Source organism: Aspergillus alliaceus (genome assembly GCF_009176365.1).
Source record: "Aspergillus alliaceus strain CBS 536.65 unplaced genomic scaffold BDW43scaffold_32, whole genome shotgun sequence".
In the NCBI taxonomy this organism is placed as follows: Eukaryota; Fungi; Ascomycota; class Eurotiomycetes; order Eurotiales; family Aspergillaceae; genus Aspergillus; species Aspergillus alliaceus.
In genome coordinates this window covers 130,181-152,855 of record NW_022474715.1, presented here as the reverse complement: position 1 = coordinate 152,855, position 22,675 = coordinate 130,181, and the positions used below count along the sequence as shown (strand labels likewise).

The following is a 22,675-nucleotide window of genomic DNA, read 5'->3' as shown; positions in this document are numbered from 1 at the left end:
ACTAAGCCTTAGCTCGTACCCACTGCGCTACCTAGGGACCATGGTAGTTAGATTCCTCTCATACAGCGGCCCCTGTTGACAAGGCGATAGCCTTTGTAAGGACAAATGACGGACAACCGAGTCCCAATCAACTATCAGACGCCGGCGTTCCCATCGCTCTATGATCCCTTCCCGCGACCAAATGCCGCCGTCTACTATCTCTACTTTACTCGCGACATATGGCGGTTTACGCTCTTCTGGACCCTGATATTCTACCTGGCAAGCCATTTGGCGGTGGCGGCTTGGGCTTTGTCAATGCAAGGCCGAAGCTGGAGGATCTGTATAGCTATTCCACTGGTATACGGTATTATAGCAGGACTAGAGGCACTTTTAGCAGGAAGTATCATTGGTTTAGTGTAAGTATGAATCAAGCTCTACAAGAGTGGTACATGAACTATGAACGCTAAGACTGGAAGCAGCCTGGGTTCTGTCTATGAGGCTGGCAATTTTAGGATGTCGACGTGGATCCCCATGATATGGGGCGGCATCAACGTGTTGGTCCTTATCTTATCCAGTTTTCCCATGCAAGGCGGACTGTGAATGGTATGGAGTGAAGGAATATACTTTCGAGCTATGCTACCTTTAGGGATCTGATGATTGAAACACGCCTCAAGTTCTGGAATTGGTACACGCAAACCGCGATACACTGTGCATGCAATTTTTGCTCGCTATCGAACGAATCGAAAATCCTTCAAATACCGATTTATGATACAGCCGAGGGAAATATTTGATCATCTTCAAACGTATGCAAATGCTATCAGAAACCCAAACCAGCTATCTGCCATTACGCCAGTTGTCCCTAGCCAAACTCTCAAAGTATGAACGTCATCTACCATAGGAATTGTCAGGTGTACCGCTACCCTGCAAACCAGGGAGACCTCCGGTGCCCGGCAATTGGGAAAAGTGTTGAGGGGCGAAATTTTGTGGTAGTGGAATACCCTGTGACATGAGCTGCTTTTGTAGCTCCGCAAGGTCAACATTTGCGGGTGGCGTTCCTGAAAGGGCAGGAAGCATGGGAAATCCAGGCAATCCGGTGTTGGGAATAATATTTGGTTGGGGGGGTGCTTGGGTTGACAAAAGCGCGGCCAAGCGGCTGGGGTCCATCTGGGGCATGGACGAAGGCATACCAGCCGGTGGGCCTGGTGGTGGTTGAGGAGCGCCGATGCCTGGTAGTAGTTGTGAACCCAACCCGTCTTGGTGAGGCGCACTGCCAGGAGGTGCAATTTGTATTCCGGGAAGACCGGAGCCGGCAGGCTGTCTCTGATCAATAAGACTCTCGGCTTCATCCTGCAATTCTTGTTCTTCCTCCTCACGCATTTGTCTCCTTCCAAAGCCCCTACTCCATGTTCCCTGGGCCTCTGCGGCTTCCTCCCCAATGTGGAACCTGTCTTTCATGTAGCTAGTCTCTCCCGGTCTTGCTCGAGACCAGAATCGAGTAAAGTTATCTTTAGAGCCCGACGCAAGTATATGGCCCAGTGGATGCCAATCCAATGACCAAATAGTAGCGCCATGTGCGTACTGGATCCGATGCGCAGGATAGATGACTTGTGCCGGCGTATTCGCAGGATCTGGGCTGTCGTAAGGTGCTATGGTAGGAATCTGTCCGGAGGGCACGTTGGGCTCATCCAAAAGGTAATGGTACAGCGAGCCGTCTTCGCTCCCTGTCGATATAAGCGAACTGTGGATAGGGTGCCACGTGAGGGACGAAACGGGCTTCTCATGTCCTCGAAGAATACATATGTCCCGCATCATACGTAGATCGAAAACCCTTGCTGTCTGGTCACGAGATGATGTCGCGAGAAGGTTTTGATTCACACGTGAAAACCTTGTCGCAGTTACTGTGTTCTTGTGGCTATGAAGCGTCGTTAAACATCTCGCCGTGCGAGGATCCCAGAACTTGACCTGGTGGTCTTTTGAGCCAGAGACTAAGAGTCCCTTCGTGGGGTGCCAATCGCATGATTTGACATCCCAATTATGACCGGTAAGGACAGTATCGGCGGTTCTCGAGGTGAAATCGAATATCTTCAAAGTCGTATCGTCCGAAGCAGATAGGAACTTCGTATCGCTAGGAGACCACGCAAGATCTCGAACCGCATCGTGGTGTGCGTCATCAATAGTCTCAACATTATTAAAATTAGGCCGCCAATATTTCACATCACCCCTTTGTCCTCCTGAAATTAACCAATCATGGCTGTGGGACCATGCCAAAGAAGTTACTCCTGCTTGTAGTTGATCATAATGTGCCTATTGAAATGGTTAGGACGATTCTAACCAAGCCACCGACAGGGGCAAATGAAAGAAAATAGGGAGGAAAAACATACATCCATCACGGTCTCAAAATTGAATGCTGTCCCGTTCCATAACATGAACTCTCCAGTGTGTCCACCCGTCAACAAGCGCCTCCCTTCCGGGGTCCATCGTATGACTGTGATCGGCTTTTTCGACTTTCCAATGGATTGGTGCAGGTGTCGCACGGGTATGGTATCTGCAGGACAATGGACTCGTGCTAATGGAGGCAACATCTGCGTAGAGAAAAAGGAGTTAGCCGACGGCTTTGTCTCCGCGAGGTTTTCACACAGGGTGTAGCTGTTTACATCAACTACGTAGCTTGCACTCGGTCTCTCTATCTCCATTCGATGACCACCTTTATATCTTGGGCGCCGTGTGCGCATCCACTGTATGAGCGACGATCCATAATCGGTAACAAGTCCTGTTGAATTGAAGCTGTTAGTCTTCCACAATGGTCGGCCGGGGTACAGAGCAACAAAAAAGGGAGAAAAGGAGGAGAGAAAGAGTGTGAAACCTACGTGGTCGTCGTGGTCCTACGATTCCACCTTCATAGGGCTTTTGAGGTCTTCCAAATGGCTGGGAGTCACCCCCAGGTTCGTCATAAAAGGCCATCACAAGCAAGCGACTCGGGTTGTCAGGTGAAAGAAGCTCACGGTGGGTGATGCGGCGAAGTTTGCGACCATTGACGGGACGACAGACAAGCGGGGGCGAATGACAAACAAGAACCCTTCAATAAGGTGACAAGGATTTCAGCTAGAACGGCCCTTCCATACTAGTAATGTGCATGCGGCTGGCGGAGTGGATAGAGTCTTTCGTGGTTGATAAAATGCAAGTTGACTTTGGGCCGAGCGCGCGGCGGGTGATTATCATTGGCCGCGGAACACTAGCAAGTAATGATTAGCACCAAACGGCTCTCTCAACCCCCGGTCGCCTCAGAGGCCTTTGCTTCAAACACCGTTGCAATGCATTTCTTGTCAGCCCCGCTGTGTTGTTCCTGGGTTGTCTCATTGTTTTCTTGCTATAAATATCCTGAATTGTCCTGACATGATTGACCGTTCTCTGATCCGGCCGCTGGGATTGTTATCCTGTCACTCTTCTAAGCTATCCCCCCGCAATTGACTTCAATCCAACCCGTCACTTTCACGCCACGTTCCCAACCCTTGCGTAGTTCTATCTCCTTATTTTAGGTCATTGTGTGATCATTGTGGACTACTACCGAGATTCTCCGCGATTATATGAAGATGAGTGTTACCGCTCAGGCATCTGCGTCAAGCAGCGATGTTAGATTCCACGGCGTGGTATCGTCCTCATCGTCTAAGGCCATGAATGGTTCACCTCGCACTGAGACTTCGCTTCCTCCCGGCGAGGCTAGCGGAGCGACCAAAGGAAAGAGGAGGAGCAAGTATCGACATGTAGCTGCCTACCACTCGAAGTTGCAACATTCGAGTTTAAGCCGAGAATCCAACGTTCCGACTAGTTTCCTCGGGTTCCGAAATCTCATGGTGATCGTACTAGGTAAGCACATTTGTGTGGGATAAATTAGTGATCGACGGAATTAATATCTCTCTACTGGACTAGTGGCAATGAATCTCCGACTGATTATTGAGAATTTCATGAAAGTAAGTGTTATTGTCGAACTGACCACCATTTGGTTGAAGCAGCTAACATTTCTTCGCATAGTACGGTGTCCTCATTTGCATTAGATGCCATGACTACCGAAAACAAGATGTTGTACTTGGCTCAATGCTTTTTGCCCTTGTTCCTTGTCAGCTTTTTATCGCGTATATCCTTGAATTGGCCGCAGCAAGTCGGGCTAAAGAAACTGTTGGCCGAAACAAAAAGGATAAATCAGCTGAGCAGGGCGAGCGTGAACAGCGTGAATTCCGAACTATTTGGCGATTCGCCTTATCTTTCCATATCCTCAATACCCTGCTCAATCTAGCAGTAACCAGCTATGTTGTATATTATTATGTCCACCACCCGGGGATCGGGACGCTCTGCGAAGTCCATGCGATCATTGTGGCGCTCAAAAATTGGTCCTATGCATTCACCAATCGTGATCTACGCGAGGCGATGCTAAATCCACCTGTGGAGTCTGCCCTTCCTGAGATTTATTCTTCGTGCCCTTATCCAAGGAACGTCACACTGGGGAACTTGGTGTACTTTTGGCTAGCACCTACACTAGTTTACCAGCCTGTTTATCCCAGGTCACCAGAGATCAGATGGTCGTTTGTCGGCAAGCGCATGTTCGAATTCTTAAGTTTGTCTGTCTTTATCTGGCTTCTCTCGGCCCAGTACGCTGCTCCAGTTTTGCGAAACTCGATTGACAAAATCGCTGTTCTGGACATTGCATCTATTCTGGAGCGGGTGATGAAGCTATCCACCATCTCCCTCATTATCTGGCTTGCTGGCTTTTTTGCCATATTCCAGTCATTCTTGAATGCCCTTGCTGAAGTGATGCGGTTCGGAGACCGTGAATTCTATCTCGACTGGTGGAACAGTTCCAGTCTTGGCGTATACTGGCGATCCTGGAATAGGCCTGTCTATCTCTTCATGAAGAGGCATGTGTATTCGCCTTTGATCGGACGAGGATATAGTCCACTCACAGCAAGCACTGTTGTCTTTGTTGTTTCGGCTCTTCTGCATGAACTGCTCGTGGGGATCCCCACCCATAATCTGATAGGTAACAAGAATCGCGCATCCCTATGCATGGTTGTTCTAAGCTAATCGATATCAAGGCGTCGCACTCTTTGGGATGTTGTTCCAACTGCCACTGATCATGGCCACCACCCCACTGGAGAAGATGAAAGACCCCTCCGGAAAAGTCATTGGGAATTCAATATTTTGGGTCAGCTTTTGTCTGGTTGGACAGCCTTTGGGCGCCTTGCTGTATTTTTTTGCCTGGCAGGCGAAGTATGGGAGCGTTAGCAGAATGACCTAAGGATAGATATTGTGTTTTAGTATATAGAATGATTGTAGATAGAATGCTCAATTGACCACGTTCGTTTTCTTGAATCAGACATAGTTGCTGACAGAAGACCACACGTATTTCATATGGATGCCTTCACTCACGATGCACCTTTGATTGGTTGTTGATCTATGTCAGATTGCTTCGTGTTGTAGAACCCACTAGATTTATAACGGCTCTCGGTTCGTCGGTGCTCCGGATGGAAAGCCGCTTTTCCGGCTTCCTGACGTCAAGAAATCAACGCTATTTATACCTCTCTAGATCTCACTGCTCCTCCATGAACAACCAAAAAGAACAATCGATAGTCCACGCTGAATACAAAATTTTACAATGGTCGCGATTGCTATCCCCGAGAACTATGGGTAATTGTTATCCCCATCCCGGTTGCGACAAGATCGCGTTTGATTGACTATGAATTTCTAGTGCCGTCATTGGCGTTGCGCTTGGAGCTATCCCTGTGCTCAGCTTTGTCCATGGGATGATTGTCTCAGGTCTTCGTAAGGAAGCCAAGGTTCCCTATCCTCACACATATGCGACTGTGGAACAGTGCAAGTCGAACGTGAGGCCCCCACTTCCACCCCTTTTGTAATCGACGCTACTTTCGGGATAAACAGTCGCACAGATGTAAGATAAGTAACCTTGCTTCTAACTAACGGGATCTTTCTCCACAGCCCAAAGCTGAACAATTCAACTGCGCTCAACGCGCACATGCCAACTTCCTCGAAAATGCTTCCCAGACCATGCTTTTCACCCTGGTTGCGGGTCTGAAGTACCCCCAGCTGGCTACTGGTCTCGGTGCCTTTTGGTTCGTGACTCGCTCGCTCTACCTGTACGGCTATGTGTACTCGGGTAAGCCGCAGGGTAAGGGAAGGTACCAAGGAATGCTCTTCTGGTTTGTACAGGGTGCTTTGTGGGGGTTGAGTGTATTCGGCGTGGGCAAGGACTTGATCTCTTTCTAGGATGTTGTATCTGAAAAACTGGATCGTGGCAGAGCGCTACTTTTAATGCTTGTGAACCAGTGGGTTGACGCCTTCTTGCGTGTTTCATCTAAATGTATAACAGTCTGTATACAATAATTTCAATGTGAAATGCTAAATATTAGCCCTTTTCTCAGCTGAAGAATATATAGAGGCGCTGTCTCTGCGTTAGCTCTTAAGAGTCATCTGAGGGTTGAGTGAGGGAAGTATCTCACCGATTCTCATCGTGAGGCGCCTGATTACGGACATTGAAAGTTGAGCGACCTGTCTTCAGGCGCTACCAATACAGTCTCAGTTAAGGCGTCTGCTACAGGGCGCCTGCTACAGGGCGCCTAAAGCGGCACTTATCGGAAACGTCGAGTGTGTTAGATCGATGCCAGAGGGGTATGTTTGAAAATTCTATAATAATCACACATAATTTGGAATTCTAGATGGGCGCCTTCGTATATATTGTCGGAAAAGATAGAGATTGCAGGTAGACGCTGGCAATTATGGAGCTTCTGTGGGATATGAAAAAGACAATTTTATATGAGCAGTACGTAGAAATCTAGTAGTAATAGTATATACTAATAGTCACAAGTAGGTTGACGAATAGCCCCGATACAAGCACGGCCACGGGCCACCTGAGCAGAATCAAACTGAAGGATGCCAATAGATGATCTTCCCGGGCAACTGAGTCTGCTTTCCTATTAGTCCAGGGCTAGCTTACTGGTTTTTCTTAGGGCATTTACTACAAAGCTCTAGTCCAAACCCGATAAGACCCCTTATTCAAAAGAAAGGCATTTTATACAGTAAACCAAAAACTTTGTTCGCGTCTTATCAACACTTGACAATTAGACCAGTGAGGCGCGTCGACTTGAAGAAGCGGCAGCGAAGGCTTTAGGCTATTGGTAGAGCCGCCGATGGAATAAGAGAGCAGGATGTTACGAAAGCCGCTGAAACTGTGAAGGGGCAAGTCACAAGGCCCTCGTCTAAAAAATATTAAATACTCTTGTACGCCTAGAATATCAATTCCCTCCGCTAACCTGGAGTACGTAAAGAAAACTAGACCTGCAAACTTCCGGGTCGTGATGGGCGACATGTATAGGTGGAACAATGGCAGACACCTATAGAGGGGAAAGAAAGCAAGTATGCTGCGGGTCTGTCGGCGGCTAATACTGCTAGTAATAAGTGACTGAATGCGATACTCCAAGCCTCTTCCCCGAGGATAAGACCAGTCGAGTACCTAGGAACCCTCAAAGCTCGCTTTGCCAAAGTTGATCGGGTCGGCTTCATGCGGTGAATAACGAGGTCGCTGATCTCAATTTCATCCTCCTCCAGGTTCACTAATTATAGAGGACCGAGCTTGCCTTCCTGAAAGCAGCTTGCCAATTATTCCGCTCCCGTTAGAGCGAGCAGAAGGAAAACTGCACGAAATTAAAGATATTGTCACTCAGCTGACCGCCGCTTGCCAGGCTTCTCGGAGCCCCATCTTCAAAGCACACGCATGGCGAAAAGAACAAGGCAGGCTTCAGATGTCCAGGAAGGTATCGGAACAGTCGAATCTAAACATAATGCTTGGTGCTTCTAACTAGTTCATGACGTAGCATTGTGATTTTGCATAACAGAAACTCATATGAAACTTGGGATAACATGTTTTGTGACTAACTGGATATAGACAAGACGAAAATCCGCCTTGACGTGGAGGCTATCTCTGCAGCCACATTGCAGTCATCGCACGAGCAGACCATCTTCAAGGAAAGCTTTACGACTGGAATGGCTGCCGTTAATGAGCGCATAGCCGGGGTCGAGGAGATGTTACAGGTCCAAGCGGACCAAGTCCCAAGCTAGCCAGTTCAAGCAGATAGGGTCATTGTACAACGCCCCTCCTACTCGTAGGTGACGATCTCCGGCGACTAAGCAAGGGACTCACGCGAATATGACACGCTCTGAAGGGATGGGCGTTCGTGGCACACCATTCGTCGTAGCTTGTCGGTCGGGTTGCCCATACGCATGTCATTTACAGCAGAAATCAACCAGCTCTGCGCTCCTAAGCCGTGTCCTTGGGCGTCTCTTTGTTGGATACTCAGGGCTGCCATTCTTCAGCCCCAAATGCGACTTCCAGGCATGGAAAAAGTCGCGCGCGAGTCAAGTCTGTATAGAATATTGGTTTCCTTTGGGATTCTTGTCATCATCGATCGTGAGGGTGCAAGTGGGATGTCAGCCCAACATAGGAACCCTGCTACAGCTTAATACACTTAGGAGGGTGCCAGACACAGCACAATGTGTCAGCTATGCCTTGCACGGTGACATCGAGGGGCTGAAGTATCTTTTCGAGAATGGCTTGGCTTCTCCCCGTGATGTAAGCGCTACTCGAGGCTATTCGGTTCTTCGATGGGCCCTTTATGGAAAACAGTATGAGACATGCAAGTTTTTAATACAAGTAAGAGCAGATTCAGACTACAAACCCAATCGCTGCTAGCGGCAACAACCCTAGGAACAAAGCATGCTATTTCCTTCTCGAAGGTGGATTTTCCGATACTGCAGTAGATGCTCTTCGCGCAATAACGAAGAATGGTTATCTGGAAGATTTCATAGATGAGGCAGGATTCACAAAGACACACAAAATCGTTCTGGGTCTATCTTTATCGAGCCTGGAAGATGAGATCATTCTAAATTCTGATGATATAAAAGCGAGAGATGCAATGGGACATACACCTCTGGCTTGGGCAGCTGCACAAGGAGATCACCGAGCCGTTGTCACATTGCTAGGCCACAGTGCTTATCCAAATATTATGGATGTTCAATTGTCCGGTCCCTTATCGAATGCTGCATCTCAAGGCCGCACTGTTGTCGTTCGTTTGCTATTGGAAGCCGGAGCGCACACCTACTTCCCCTATCCAAATGAGGAGAGGAAGGGTAGTCCTTTGAATTGCGCAGCTCGCAATGCCACAGATGTTTTGCTATTGAAAACTCTCCTTGACTTCGGAGCGGACGTGGATGCTAGTGTAACAGATGGAAGAGCCTCGCTTATCCACGCAGCTCGGACTGATAACGCTAGTTTTGCTATGTTATTAATGGAATACGGAGCGGATATCAATGCTATTTCGGCTGACGGGTCAACCTCCTTGACTACTGCAATCGCCTATAATAATCACAATGTGTTACGACTAATCCTTGATCGGTGGCATGAATACTCTACTTGTCCGCGCCTTAAGGGACCCCATCTTCTCCAGATAGCAGCACTATATGCTGGTATCGAGACGATTCTTATTTTAGAGGCGACAGATCATTTCAGAAAGAATGCCCGGCAATATACACTTGGGAGCTCTGGGAATAATCTACGGCAGCGCCTTGATTTGACCGATGATCTCGCTATGGCCTTTGACGATCTATTGGGTGTAATAAACTACGTGCCAAGCCAAGAGCAGAGGTCAGATGGCCCTCTTAAGCCTGGGATCCTCTCTTGCTTCCCTTCGCATAATGTCGACTTCGGAGGGGTAGACCATGATCCCAACAGCGCTTGCAGTTCCAACGAAAGTTTTTGCGATGTATTTGAGCGCCTTCCCCTTTCCGCAGAGGATGATGCAATCTTGGAGAAGCATCATCTTGTTCGTTAACGCCTCAAGCTAGCGGCCTCTTGCAGGAAGCTACAATACAGCACTGCCTATTCGGCCACCTAAGAATACCTCTTATGTCTTTCATGAAACCTTGCTTAGTTTATTTGGTACAGTTAATCGCCCAGGAGTCAGGAGTTACTTATAGCGCGCCCCGCAATGCCAGTGTATTTACATGGATATTCGAATTACTGTGCAAAGGATCGTATAGCTGCTACTGTAATATGACAAATAATAAATTACTCTCAGGTGGCCCCTATCCTACTATTTGTCGATCGTGTGTATTTACATAGTAGTCTGTATGTATTACTCAAACCCACAAGCTGTTACTTGGTGGACTTCAATTCGCACTTCAACTGTTGTCTCGCACTCATGGGAATTACAATCGGTACATGCTAGCATGCCTAATGGCAGTGCGGATTTGCCTATTTCGACATTTTAGCGCCATGAAACTAGCTTGCGACTTAATAGGAAGTTGGCGCGGGGACGTGGTTGGGCTAGTAATATAGGTACTAATGCAGCCGTAAATAGTCCCTGTTATAGTATAAAGCACTCTTCGCCCCACGGAGCCGTAAAAGCACATGTAATTTTATCAGTTTGCCGAGATGCCGACATTTCATGTGTAAACTGGCTTCAATAATGGTCTTTTGTTACTAGGCAACCCTCAAATATTACGTCTTACTCAGTACTCCACTTGGAGAAGCTGACCATGCGATTCGGCCTGAATTACCACTGGCACCAAGTGCCGGAATGGGCGCCATTCTATGTGCCTTAACCCTCACTGAAAAGGCTACTAAGCAATGCTATCAAAACTGTGGGCGCTACAGAAAGCCGACCAGACTTCACAGGCCCGCTACTGGTCTCCTTAATCCTGAAAACCGTCATTGACATTGTTTGTTGAAGTATATACCAACCTTGAATGTAATGTTGATTCCTTTAGTCGCTTCCACCATGAGACCTATGATCTCCTGAGACGAAAGGAAGAGTTGATTTGCGGCGAATTGGCACCTGAAGCGAACATCTTGTCAGCAGAAAAGGATAGCAATTGTCATGAACTGGAGAGCCTCCTCAAAGCCGTGCTAGAACTCCGCGATGACTCAGAAAAGCTGCAACGGTATTACCGAGTGAACAAAGAAGCAATCCAGAGAATATATGTCACGATTGAGAAATTTTTGCCACTTAAACGGAGAGACTCTTGAGGATCCTAAAGCTAAATGGGTTAAGTCGAAGGCTGACCGCGATGTATTATGGCTAAAGTATATCGGAAGTCTGAGCGACATCATGCTAGTATTATCCAAATCCGCTCCGATAAGAAGCTTTACTTGGCAGCTAAGTCTTTCTGTCTGGAAATGTTCTTCAGTCAACCACCCTCTTCCTGTGACCCTTTCAAAGATTTGTGTTGTGCGGTCAAAAACGATGATTCAGAATTGAAAACGCTCTTGGATGAGACGTACTCAAATGACACTATAACAAAATCGCGGTTCCAGCAAATTTTCCGGGATCTAGCAGAGCGATCAGTGGTATATCGTTCTAGTAATTCTGCTAATCTTTTACTTTCACGAATGTTTCCTAAATATGACATTGCACCGGACCACAGACACTTAAATCGAATGATTATTACCTCCGGTCGGGATACAATATCAGCAGAGCGCACTAGGACAGAACTACGCTCTCATTGCTTTTCTAAAGAAGCCTGTGGTGAGCCTGGGAACAAACTGATCCTTTCCGCTGTTGAGCAACTTGGGCTCAGTGGAAAAGATACCTTACTAGCAAAGGATGCATTGGGGCGTCTTCCACACCATTTACACTGCAATTTACGGCCTATCGATTATCTGTGAATCAATCTTGGACCTGTCTTGGAACTGGGGCAAGGAGTGTCCTGCATTTCTAATCGTATCGCCGGACTCTGAACGATGTACGCCATTGCATTATGCAGTAATTTAAAATCATGCAGCGGGCATGGAAATTTTCTTGACTGCTCTTATATCGGGGATCGCACTTTAAGGAACATTCTGAACGATCCTCTTGTCATTGCGATAAAATATCAGTACGACGACATCGTTCACCTGCTGGTCAAGTATCCTCTAGATTTTCATGGCGAAACTAGTCACGGAGAAACGGCTCTTTATGTGGCGGCTCGCAGTGGACATGAAAAATACGCGTAACTCCTTCTTAAAAATGGAAAATTTCCGCTGCTTAGTATCCCAGAGCCTGTACATGGCTGGACTCCTCTATTCATTGCATGCGTAGAGGGCCATCAGGCTGTGGTAAAGCTTCTCTTGAAGGCGGGAGCCAAACAAAGCATTAATGACTATGATGGATGGATTGCAAAGGAGCATGCGGCATTAAGAGGGCATATAGCTTTGGCTGAGATGCTTGAATCATTGGGCACAGAAGATACACTTGGAGGGCCGGCTAGCCTATCTACGAAGTCCAATATTCGAGTTGATATGCATTTTCGAACGGATTGTCACTATGTAGTTGTCAATCCGGGCGCCCTAGGAGCAGGAAAGCAGGTCAGTGCTGTTGAACTGTTAAATCACTCTCTGGAGCCGATGTACATGTATGCTGGCTTGTCAATTGAGATCTCAGTCTCAGAGGGGGCCTGTGCAAGCCAATCTATAGAACTCCCGTTCTTGACTGAAATGGTTAACGAGCCTTTCGGTTTCCCAGTTACAAATCCCGACAGTGCCTGGATATCTTTCAAGTTATTCGATACTACGTCTATGAAATCAAAGGGATGTGATCCTTTGGGAGGTGGTACTGCTCTGATAGGAAGCCTCAGCGACTGTTTTGGAGAGAACCGTGAAAGTCTTATTAGAGAGCGCACCATTCCTATTCTTAGGAAGGATACACTGAGTGTTATGGGCAAAGTCACTTTTACTTTCGTTATCGCTAAGCCAATATTCCATCAAGCTGGGTCCTTGGTAAAACCCCTTAACGCTGAAGGAGGCATTCAACTAGTTGGCCACAGAGGTATGTGATGCACTGCCATCCATACTTCTGTATTATGGTCGTATTACGTGTGTCCAGGCCTTGAACAAAACACAGCCAGCCGCAACTATCTCCAACTAGGAGAAAACAATGTAGAGGTACGCAGACTTCTGGATCTACTATAGTCGAGCTTTGCCTACCTAACATGGGGCCTAGTCATTCCTTTCGGCTGCGAAACAAGGTGCCACAATTGTTGAGGTAAGATCTGTCTGGTTTCTACAGCAAACATTTCTAACAACTGGAGTAGTTTGGTAACAAAATTGTCTCCCGAATGGCTTGACACGTTCACTAAACCCTGCTAGATGTGTAGTTAACAAGAGACCTGGTTCCTATCATATACCATGACTTTTCTCTGAGTGAGTCGGGTACTGATATTTCTATTCATGACCTGAATATTGAGCAGGTTAGTATTCCAGGTTAGTATTCCAGGTGACTTTTCTTCCTGATTCTGACTGGACAAAGTTCATGCACGCAAGCAATATCCAGATATCACGAGGTGACCCTGTATCAGTACTTGGAGAAGCAAACATGCAGGCTATGCCCACTCAGGATAGTCGAGACAAGCCCCGCTCACGGTCATTAACAAGAGGCTACAAGAGAGGAGTAAGGAGATCCGTCACAGAATGAAATATACCGTTGACTTCATTAACAAAGAATTTAAACCTAATACCAGAGGCGACTTTATCCAAAACTCCTTCACGACGGTAGAGGAGCTACTTGGGAATTTGCCTGAGTCAATCAGTTTCAACATTGGGATAAGTACGCTAGCTGCATCTATGGAGATTTCCAAATTTTGATAATCAGGACTGATAAGGTACCGATAAAAAGTACCCCAGACTTCATGAAGCAACAGATGCAGGTGTAGCGCCCGTGGCTATTGGAATAAACACTTTCATCGATAAAGTATTGGAGAATCTGTTCTGTTCTGTTCTGGTAGCAGAAAGCGGAATATCATTCTGTCCTCATTCACTCCTGAAATTTGCATACTCTCGGCGATCCATGCCCCGTCGTGTTCATCACAAACGTTGGCAAACCTCCAATTACGGACCTAGAGATGAGGGCCAGAAGCATACAATCCGCTGTTCAGTTTTCAAAACGGTGGAATCTGTCTGGTATTGTGTTTGCATCCGAAGCGCTAGTAATGTGTCCCAGGCTGGTCAGGTACGTTCAGCGATCGGGGTTGATTTGTGGATCCTATGGGTTTCAGAACAACATACCAGAGAATGCAAAGGTAGGTTTCATAAATCTGATACTTAGAAATGGTTCTATCTCGAGACATAGAAGTTGTTCAACAGCTAACACGGCCACTTCACAGGTTCAAGCTGCTGTTGGCATTGACATTATTATGGTTGATAGTGTTGAACTTGTTGCTATGGCTTTGAGAGGAGATGAGTCGCAATTGAAAAACTAGGTGCCCATCGCCTGGCTTGTGAATGGGTGTCTTCTAACCTGCTAGGGACACTATACTGATCTAAATCTCGCAGTGAATACCTAATGTTTCCATATGAAATTCTAGTGTCTCAGGAAGCTTTAGTGTAGTAGCCCCCAGTTGAAATATTAGTCCTCGTTGGCTATTTGGGAATCTATAAAGATTTATAAAATCCTCTACCTCGCTCCGATAAAGATTTTCAAAGCGATTAGAATCCATCCTATTTATCTTCTATCTCCCCGCATGAGCAGTACCCTAACGATAGGCCCTAATCTTATCAACATGTGACGGTGCTGATCTGTGTTTAGTGTTAAGATGACGCTTGTGGCTAACCCCACAAGCTCTTCCGCCTGTGGCTAGTATGACTGTTCCCTTCCATAGATCCATCTCAAATTTTTGCGGCGATCATTCTACGCTTTATTTCCTTCCTCCATCCCACAAAATTGATATAATCATTTTGATCTTTGATCATTTTATCTAATCATTAAAGGTCTGGAAACCTGGCCCACTGAATAGGCATATTTCAACCGCTCCTCATTCGTTGCTTACAATCTTCGCAGAACCCCGCGGTACCCCTCCATCGCCAACATGTCTTCCAAGTCGCAATTGACCTACAGCGCACGTGCCAATAAACACCCCAATGCTTTAGTACAGAAACTATTCGAGATCGCTGAGGCCAAAAAGTCTAACGTCACCGTGTCGGCCGACGTGACAACCACCAAAGAGTTGCTGGATTTGGCTGACCGTACGCGCACCGGGGATGCCACTTACATATGATCTAGTGATGATTAATGGTGGAATGTATGACAGGACTCGGCCCGTACATTGCTGTGATCAAGACTCACATCGATATCCTTTCCGACTTCAGCGAAGAAACTATCACCGGCTTGAAGGCCCTCGCCGAGAAACACAATTTCCTCATCTTCGAAGACCGCAAGTTCATCGATATCGGAAATACAGTCCAGAAGCAGTACCATGGTGGTGCCTTGCGTATCTCTGAGTGGGCTCACATTATCAACTGCAGTGTCCTGCCTGGTGAGGGCATCGTTGAAGCGCTTGCCCAGACTGCCGCGGCTGAAGACTTCCCCTACGGCTCCGAGAGGGGTCTTTTGATCCTAGCTGAGATGACGTCTAAGGGATCTTTAGCTACCGGTCAATATACTACCTCCTCGGTTGATTATGCTCGGAAGTATAAGAACTTTGTGATGGGATTTGTCTCGACCCGTCACCTGGGCGAGGTTAAGTCTGAGGTTAGTTCGCCGTCGGATGAAGAGGACTTCGTTGTCTTCACGACAGGTGTCAATCTTTCATCGAAGGGTGATAAGCTGGGACAGCAATACCAGACTCCTGAGTCGGCCATCGGACGCGGTGCGGACTTCATCATCGCCGGCCGAGGAATCTACGCTGCCCCTGATCCGGTAGAGGCGGCGCAACGGTACCAGAAGGAGGGATGGGATGCATACCTGAAGCGTGTTGGTGCACAATAAGTATGGAGTGAGCTCTATATATAGCTTCATGTCTCAAGTATGATGTAAATAATAAACCTGAAAACCCGTGGAAAGTCAACTGTCTTTCTACGGTAGACGTTCTAAATACTCTACAAAAGTCTATGGAACCACCTTTCCATTCAGGTAAGGATTACCCAACCTAGCAAGATTCAGCCTCGCACCTGCCTACTTAATGACACTACTACACCTTCAACAAGATCACATGAGCCTGTGTTGTCGAAACCACTTCGCGCAGTTCAATCAATACTCAAGTCCTCCGCAGATAGACCGGAGGCTGTTCAGGGAGAGACCAAAGATCTAAAGAGAGTGTCTCTCAAATCGTCTGACATTTCTACAAACCTCATGTGAGGGGCGAGGTTCGGGCTATCTGCCCTTTTCCGAAATGGGCCTAGTTTCTGCTCTGATCGGGATGGCAGTGTGTCCACCGGGTATATTTTGTACGTTTGAACCCCCTTCGAACCTTGGGCCCAACTTCTATATTTAGTAGATCAACAAGGCGGGCCCGGAGTTATACTGGAGTTGCGCAAGGCCCACAAGAGCTGCCGGGCTCACACAATAAGCGGCATCAGAACAATAAATATCCAAATGGCTAGAGCTGTCACCAATACTGCCACGGCGAATACCCAAGCTACTGCTGTGACGTGCGAAGCATTCTGACTGACGAACACGTAGTCAGCAACTGGGATTGAGACCAGGACCTGCATTGAGGAGAGTACAGCCGACAGACTGGCAAAGAGAATGAGCGAACGAGCAGTGGCTTGCTCCACATATGAGGTGACCGTCCAGTATGGCACCTCATAGAACCAATTTGTACTCTCAGCCCTTAGCCGAAAGATTCGAACGAGCCATTGTAATCGTGACATGCGATGTTGACCATAGTGTTATCTCTTAGCAACGTCATGGTCATCAATGTTCCGCAAATGGACGAGGAACTGTAACCACCGAATCCAGTCTATCTCAGCGGGGATGAGGTGAGCTTCTTTCGGAAGGATGAAATCTATACCGCGTTTGACAAGATGTGCGTATGAATCGTAGAAACCCGAGTGCTCTCGAGTGATTCTCACCTTCTTCCCACGCGCTCTCTTGAGGTCTTGAGATATGTTTGCCAGATAGCGTGGTTTAGCAGGGAAAGCGGTATCGGTTTGACATATATTTTACCGCTTTACCACGTGAAATTTGATATCTTCTGCAACAGTGATTGTTCTCCCTTTAATCCGTTGCTGGCGAAGGGGATAGATGTGGCCACCATCTCTCTTCGCTCCCAACCAAATACGGGGGTAGAGCGTATCTAACAACGGGGTCGAGAGTTCGTCGGAGAAGAATTCAACCTCGCGAGGCTCAAGAGACACAAGAGGTTCTCCGGGGATGTAGCCTTGGCGGTTTTCGAGGTCGCTATCTCTTTCAGCTGAAAGATCTAATTTGTCTGGTACTTCCACTGTTATTACATGATCCGCGTTAAGGGCGCAGGATACTGGGGAATGGCTGGGTTAGCCATATAGGAAGACTAATGAAATGTACATCTTGTTGAAACGAAATTAGAACTGAGTCGGATTTTCTTGCCTGTACTTTTGTCGGAAAAAGCAAACAGTGAGACTCAGCCTTGCATTTAAATCCCCGCCTGCGGAGGAGAATAGAGCCCGATGTCCGGTGATGCACCTTGTCTGTTTTATGGTAATAGCGCTTTTTGTCGCCCTATGGATCTGGAAGCCAGACCTGGAATATTGGGCGGTCTTATTTTCTAGCGTGCTTTGCACGGCGACTTGCTGGTGTTTGCTTCATTGACATTCGAATATGTCTCCACGAGACAATACCTCCTATGGGCTATTCTCTGCCTTTCGGTTACCTGGGGGATACTCCTCAGCCTTCTAGCCTCGCTCATCCTCCTTTAGTGTATATGCCATTCATGGGTTAGGATCGAACGCGTCTAATGCATGGATGTACAAAGCAGGCCCAAATCCAAATACAGTGGCTGAAAGACATCCTGCCGCCAGTTAGGGGCATCGAAAATAACAGGGTCATCCAGGTGAATCATGCGTCACGATGGGATACGCATGCCGCACTCATGGAGTTTGATGATCGTGCTGAAATGATACTTGAAGATGTTGAAGGTCTTCATAAGGTCAGGATCAAATATGTCCATGGTTATGGGGGTCCCTCATCGTGGTGGCCCTGCCTCAATCTTTGCCTCCGTCTTATCGTTGACAGCTTATTGGCGTGGCTCCTCTGCCCACCTACTACGATACATGGAACCAGATTCTCTCTATATCAGGACGCTAAACGCAGAATTCGTCAAAAATTTTCAAAATCCACAATCCACTCTCCGACCACTACCATTTGTATGCAACGTTTTGGAGATGGGCGCCGAAAGGCTCTTAAACGCTCTGTTAGGACCAGTAAGTTCTTGACTAAAGGTTTCTTTTTTCCCCTTGGAAGTCGCTAAAGGGAGTAGAAAGACTGTTGATAGACGCTCTGGAAATCTCCACCAGGCCAAATCTGTTTTCCTAGAGACCGATCGTCAAGGGCTGAATAAATTTTAATCGGAGGAGGACCCCAACTTTCGTCGCTTTCTTAATCCTTTCACGGATGCAGTTCATTTCGCTACTAATTTAGGTATGCACAGCATGTCGCCCATTAGTGTTTAGTGTTGCGCTTCTACTAAAGCTTTAGCATGTTGCTGATTACGGTAAACCAAGTGCATCGTGTCACAATACCATCAATCGGCAGTGCCACCGATAAGAAGGACCGGATTTTCGTCCCATTCCAGCTTCCATATTCGTGGAATGAAATGTTTACAGGTCGCGGTCCTCCTTTGAATCACGCACACCATCACATAAACAGTGGTTCGTTCCGGCAAAAGCAATACATTGTTGCTCTCTATACTCCCGAGTAGAGGGGGAATTGAAAAGACACTGATAGCGGTTGAATATGCGCATCAATATCACAAAGCGTGCACCGCAGTATTCTGGATTGATGCCTCCAGGAAGCCAGACTACAACAAAGCTTTTCAGATGTTGCTAGAGAGGTTTTGCCATATTGAACGGACATGGTGAGCCAGGTAACTTCACACACAAGTGACAAGAGACAGGAATTTGGCAGTCTCAGAAAGAAATGCATACCAAATACCGAGCAGGCGAGCACAGTGGCGGCTCATTTGTTAGTAAAGTGGCTCATGATCCCAGGAAATGATGATTGGCTTTTGATCTTCGATAACTTCGATGATATGTGGGTTGCTTGACATCAGGCCTTATATACCAAAGATATCAACCGGGAGCATTCTTATCACAAACAGGCGAAGAGACGTGGCTAGTTACTGGAAAAGCTTGGAAATCCCAGGTATGACCTCTGAAGAGGGTAGCCTCTTATTGGCAAGTAGCTCTGGAATCAAAGAGGGAGATATTGATGGTTTGTACATAATACTAAAGCCTGTTTTCAATACGCTGACTGTTATTCTAGGGAAGGTTGTACATGATCTTCTTCAACTCCTTGGCGATTACCCACTCGCGCTCGAGCAAGCAGGAGCGTACATTGCAGTCCGGAAAACTAAGGCTGTGACAGGCTCACAGGCACACTCGGATAGGTTACGGAACTATATCCAAGAGTTTCATATAAACGCTGCTAGGCTTTTGCAATACAGGAGGCCTGTAGCCATATGGGATTATCGAAATGAGACTGTGCTCACCACTTGGGAAGTATCGTATCAAAAAATTGAGCGAGAAAGTCCGGAGGCCAGCGAACTGCTTTCTTCTATGTGGATTTCATTCTGATCATGGTATAATTGAGGGAATCTTCCCATTTCTGAAAGATTCCGATAAATAAATAAGCACAAGATCCACCTGTAGGGAATATGTTCTTACTGTCTACTCTTTTAGGGAAATCTACTCGTAGCCTGATGAATATACTATCATCCTATTCTTTGGTCGACTTTTCCGTGTCACCTGATTCCATTCACATTCATCCACTTTTCCATTACTGGGCCCCAACAGCGCCTATTCATTGATGGGAAGAAAACGATTTCTAAGGAAGCCCTGTACCTTGTCCAACACGCGCTAAGTCAGAAAAAAGAGGGCCCATATCTGAGTTACTCTACATTTAAGTTTCGGCTTTATCCTCACCTACGAGCTGTCCTTAAGAAATGTGAAGGTCGCCCACTCACAACAAACGCGGCATGGAATGTTGCGGACAACTTTTTCCTTCAAGATGGAATAGCCGGAGCTCTCGAGTGGTCCCAGAAAACGGTGAGCAGCATGATCAGATCAGTTGGCGAAGACAATGAACAAGCCTTGTGGACTATCTTTAAGATTGGGGCCGCTTTGTCTGACACAAGAGATATGGCGAGGCAGCCCAATAGTACACCCGAGCTAGTGAAGGGTATGAGAGGGTACTTGAAAAGGACCATGGAGATACTTTGTAGAGCATCCATGATATTACGATGGCTTTAGGCAGTGCAGGGAAATATGATGCAGCCTTCCAGTGGAATCAGCGAGCACTTGAAGGAAGTGAGAAGGCTCTGAGAGAAAACCATGAAGATAAATTATGGACTACTTCCAACATTGCCTACAACATGGGGGAAGCAGGAAAGTATGACGAGTCCATCAAGTGACACCAACGGGCTTCAGAAGGCCGTGAGAGGACCCTTGGCGATAATCATGAAGATACACTATTGAGCGTTTATGAAATTGAGCGTAATTTCTATCTCATGGGGAGATGCAAAGATGCCTATTAGTGGTATCGTCGAGCCCTTGAAGAAAGTGAGAGGAGCATTAGCAGAGATCATTATATTACTCAGGATGCTGCCCATCAAATTGAGGTTCTCGTACAGGGATTTCAACTTAGAGCGTGCCAGCATGCCTTTTTAAATCGATGTCTTAACATTTCCTGGCCCTCAGCAGGTATGCTGAGCTACAACTAAGCCATAGGGCAAGGGAGACAACCAGAGAGAGGGTTTCTAAGACTTGGTTATAATATTCACGTTTTGCATGTTATGGATGTAACTATGCACACAGAGAGGTGTCCATGGCATTAAACAGAGGCAATCGTCTACAATATGAACCTGCAAATCTCGTCAAAGTGGTTAAGCCTGCCGTGACTCGGGTCTGTGACAGCTTGTTTGGCTACCTCCCCCTTTTCCTTCTCTGGGTTGATATTGCAAGATACTAGCTTAATTTACAGGAGATAAAAAGGTAACGGGAAATCGGACGGGGCTTGGAGAGGAGAGTTTACTTATAATTTATTATACATACAAAATTATCCGGTACTTGCTACTCTAACATCAAATGATTTTCCATCGAGTCAGAATTTAGCCAATACTTAGTGCCCTCGTAGAGACCAAAGTAGAGTCCGGATCCCGCAGCCAGCATGAAACTGTGGATAGCACACCCTCGGAACAAGCCCCTCAGGCCATCTGTCCGTATAATCTCCCGTGCAGCATTAGCTATCCTTTTCTTCTGAGGCGCGTTTGTGTCGGCAGCATCGATCATGATCCGCGTGCAGACCACGTCCATCGGCGCTGTGAGGACACTAGCTATCCCGCCTGCTACCGCAGCACTTAGTGCGGCTGTCGTACTAGCCTCCCCAATGGTCATATGGGTTTTTTTCGTTCCGTAATCTCTTGGTGTCTCCAACGCCCTTTCCCGAGCCCCGAATCTATAATCAGTAATGTGATGTTTAAAAACCTCATACAGAGGCATTTGAATCGCCGATAATGGGAGGCTATGCGCCACCAGAGCCGGATATCCGCTCCAGAGCTGTCTCGGACTATTGATAAACTTTTGAAGAGCTAGCGTTGTCGCCTTCTGGGCTATGCCACCCGGCCTTGCCCTGGCTACACGTCCTGACGCGTCCGGTTGAGCCGACTGGATCATCTGCGCGTTGTGCTTCAATGCATCGGCCGGTGCGAAGACCACACAAGCGGCGAGGTCCGCAGCGGAAGCTGCGCACAGGTCGGAGATAAATTGAGCTGAACTCGATTCATCAGTTCCGAGCTTTTGATGTAATACTTTGAGTCTGGATTGTGCGTATTCGTATGTGATGAAGAAGGCACCCGCTTTGACTTGTTAATATTCTCTGTTCATTGCTCAGGGGTTGTATGAGGTAGTACAAACCTGCGGGGAATGAAGCAGCTATTACGCTCCCGATGCCTTGGTAAAGACCGCGGAATATCGCTGGATGTCGCCATACGCTGGTTCCTACGTTGGCTCTCTGAAAATTCGCATATTCGCGAGACTGGATGCGAGTCTTGATCGTATCTAAGGGGTGGACGAACAGATCCAATGCAAGTGAAGCCCCCGTGCTTGACTAATTTCACGAAATTAAGATTTGTTGTCTGCTCAAGGAGGTTTGTATCTACCAGTAGGATGCTGAGTGCGTCAGCGGGCATGTTGCTCCGTTCAACAGTTGATTTGACGCGTGTCTTGGCACTCATCACTTTACAAAATTTCGAGGTTTCGGGATTTTCGTTTCTTCTGCGATTTGAGATGGATCACGTTAGAGTGGTAATGTAGATGCTGAGAACCCATGTTAGTCATTGAAGCTTCTTAGGTGAGTTAGTTGGATGCCTTGATCGGGAGCCGCGGGAACCGTTCCCATACAACTCGGACGATGAATTTTGGTCGGATCATGTTGGAAGTCACCTCATTGCCTCTTTTTCCCTACCTATTGGTAAACTCATATGTTGAATTTTATCACAGCGGGCGATCGGATGTAACTACTCAAACATGGGAGCTCATCCCAGTTGTCAAGGAAGAAAGTACTCTGGAGCGTTTATACTAGTCTTGTGCTATCGATTAAAGTTTATGGGGGTGAACTGGAAGAGCTCCACCACACCAATGCATTTAGTAAGGGAATGGCAGGCTGATAAGGGAGAGATAATATAAATC

The 22,675-nt window shown here is 47.1% G+C and overlaps 10 protein-coding genes across 10 annotated transcripts; 7 read left to right on the top strand and 3 right to left on the bottom strand.

The window, feature by feature from the left end:
- The first annotated feature begins 15 nt into the window (after nucleotides 1-15).
- BDW43DRAFT_132985 (uncharacterized protein) lies at nucleotides 16-722 on the top strand. The gene is made up of 2 exons (XM_032038209.1): nucleotides 16-395; nucleotides 459-722. Exons 1-2 carry the CDS (start codon nucleotides 106-108, stop codon nucleotides 577-579), a joined length of 411 nt encoding a protein of 136 aa, XP_031898599.1. The 5' UTR covers nucleotides 16-105; the 3' UTR covers nucleotides 580-722.
- Nucleotides 723-864: 142 nt separating this feature from the next.
- BDW43DRAFT_312685 (WD40 repeat domain-containing protein) lies at nucleotides 865-2,940 on the bottom strand (the record flags this gene model as incomplete). The annotated part of the gene is made up of 3 exons (XM_032047414.1): nucleotides 865-2,283; nucleotides 2,361-2,749; nucleotides 2,847-2,940. The coding sequence occupies 3 exons, from the start codon at nucleotides 2,938-2,940 to the stop codon at nucleotides 865-867; spliced, it is 1,902 nt and encodes a 633-aa protein (XP_031898598.1).
- A 629-nt stretch (nucleotides 2,941-3,569) lies between these two features.
- On the top strand, nucleotides 3,570-5,269 carry BDW43DRAFT_312684 (putative diacylglycerol O-acyltransferase (DgaT); the record flags this gene model as incomplete). The annotated part of the gene is made up of 4 exons (XM_032047413.1): nucleotides 3,570-3,843; nucleotides 3,907-3,947; nucleotides 4,009-5,011; nucleotides 5,067-5,269. 4 exons carry the CDS (start codon nucleotides 3,570-3,572, stop codon nucleotides 5,267-5,269), a joined length of 1,521 nt encoding a protein of 506 aa, XP_031898597.1.
- Nucleotides 5,270-5,561: 292 nt separating this feature from the next.
- BDW43DRAFT_281568 (uncharacterized protein) lies at nucleotides 5,562-7,003 on the top strand. Its single transcript, XM_032042515.1, has 2 exons — nucleotides 5,562-5,658; nucleotides 5,720-7,003. Exon 2 carries the CDS (start codon nucleotides 6,037-6,039, stop codon nucleotides 6,253-6,255), a length of 219 nt encoding a protein of 72 aa, XP_031898596.1. The 5' UTR covers nucleotides 5,562-5,658; nucleotides 5,720-6,036; the 3' UTR covers nucleotides 6,256-7,003.
- Nucleotides 7,004-7,759: 756 nt separating this feature from the next.
- Nucleotides 7,760-9,906, top strand: BDW43DRAFT_320609 (ankyrin repeat domain-containing protein; the record flags this gene model as incomplete). Its single annotated transcript, XM_032049109.1, has 5 exons — nucleotides 7,760-7,799; nucleotides 7,931-8,058; nucleotides 8,093-8,147; nucleotides 8,178-8,682; nucleotides 8,735-9,906. The coding sequence occupies 5 exons, from the start codon at nucleotides 7,760-7,762 to the stop codon at nucleotides 9,870-9,872; spliced, it is 1,866 nt and encodes a 621-aa protein (XP_031898595.1). The 3' UTR covers nucleotides 9,873-9,906.
- A 713-nt stretch (nucleotides 9,907-10,619) lies between these two features.
- On the top strand, nucleotides 10,620-15,779 carry pyrG (orotidine-5'-phosphate decarboxylase pyrG; the record flags this gene model as incomplete). Its single annotated transcript, XM_032045052.1, has 13 exons — nucleotides 10,620-10,728; nucleotides 10,773-10,795; nucleotides 10,826-10,945; nucleotides 10,976-11,023; nucleotides 11,138-11,228; nucleotides 11,262-11,433; nucleotides 11,467-11,703; nucleotides 11,875-12,030; nucleotides 12,070-12,845; nucleotides 13,678-13,796; nucleotides 13,918-14,094; nucleotides 14,809-15,037; nucleotides 15,103-15,779. The coding sequence occupies 13 exons, from the start codon at nucleotides 10,620-10,622 to the stop codon at nucleotides 15,777-15,779; spliced, it is 2,934 nt and encodes a 977-aa protein (XP_031898594.1).
- Nucleotides 15,780-18,742: 2,963 nt separating this feature from the next.
- Nucleotides 18,743-19,075, top strand: BDW43DRAFT_281561 (uncharacterized protein). The gene has a single exon (XM_032042514.1). The coding sequence runs from the start codon at nucleotides 18,844-18,846 to the stop codon at nucleotides 19,033-19,035; it is 192 nt and encodes a 63-aa protein (XP_031898593.1). The 5' UTR covers nucleotides 18,743-18,843; the 3' UTR covers nucleotides 19,036-19,075.
- Nucleotides 19,076-19,135: 60 nt separating this feature from the next.
- BDW43DRAFT_312679 (uncharacterized protein) lies at nucleotides 19,136-19,564 on the top strand (the record flags this gene model as incomplete). The annotated part of the gene is made up of 2 exons (XM_032047412.1): nucleotides 19,136-19,202; nucleotides 19,254-19,564. The coding sequence occupies 2 exons, from the start codon at nucleotides 19,136-19,138 to the stop codon at nucleotides 19,562-19,564; spliced, it is 378 nt and encodes a 125-aa protein (XP_031898592.1).
- A 265-nt stretch (nucleotides 19,565-19,829) lies between these two features.
- Nucleotides 19,830-20,287, bottom strand: BDW43DRAFT_281560 (uncharacterized protein). Its single transcript, XM_032042513.1, has one exon. The coding sequence runs from the start codon at nucleotides 20,218-20,220 to the stop codon at nucleotides 19,993-19,995; it is 228 nt and encodes a 75-aa protein (XP_031898591.1). The 5' UTR covers nucleotides 20,221-20,287; the 3' UTR covers nucleotides 19,830-19,992.
- Nucleotides 20,288-21,004: 717 nt separating this feature from the next.
- Nucleotides 21,005-22,588, bottom strand: BDW43DRAFT_281558 (mitochondrial carrier domain-containing protein). The gene is made up of 3 exons (XM_032042512.1): nucleotides 22,147-22,588; nucleotides 21,902-22,094; nucleotides 21,005-21,843 (listed from the first exon to the last, which is right to left on the bottom strand). The coding sequence occupies exons 1-3, from the start codon at nucleotides 22,219-22,221 to the stop codon at nucleotides 21,059-21,061; spliced, it is 1,053 nt and encodes a 350-aa protein (XP_031898590.1). The 5' UTR covers nucleotides 22,222-22,588; the 3' UTR covers nucleotides 21,005-21,058.
- Between the last annotated feature and the right edge of the window lie 87 nt (nucleotides 22,589-22,675).

Bases quoted from the DNA above. Each gene is read 5' to 3' on its own strand.
- BDW43DRAFT_132985 (XM_032038209.1), top strand. From the start codon at position 106: ATGACGGACAACCGAGTCCCAATCAACTATCAGACGCCGGCGTTCCCA. The intron at 396-458 runs GTAAGTATGAAT...GACTGGAAGCAG, and splicing joins GGAAGTATCATTGGTTTAGT to CCTGGGTTCTGTCTATGAGG.
- BDW43DRAFT_281568 (XM_032042515.1), top strand. From the start codon at position 6,037: ATGCTTTTCACCCTGGTTGCGGGTCTGAAGTACCCCCAGCTGGCTACT.
- BDW43DRAFT_281561 (XM_032042514.1), top strand. From the start codon at position 18,844: ATGGTGAGCCAGGTAACTTCACACACAAGTGACAAGAGACAGGAATTT.
- BDW43DRAFT_281560 (XM_032042513.1), bottom strand. From the start codon at position 20,220: ATGGATGCTCTACAAAGTATCTCCATGGTCCTTTTCAAGTACCCTCTC.
- BDW43DRAFT_281558 (XM_032042512.1), bottom strand. From the start codon at position 22,221: ATGAGTGCCAAGACACGCGTCAAATCAACTGTTGAACGGAGCAACATG. The intron at 22,095-22,146 runs GTAGATACAAAC...TCGTGAAATTAG, and splicing joins ACGCACTCAGCATCCTACTG to TCAAGCACGGGGGCTTCACT. The intron at 21,844-21,901 runs GTTTGTACTACC...AACAAGTCAAAG, and splicing joins AGCTGCTTCATTCCCCGCAG to CGGGTGCCTTCTTCATCACA.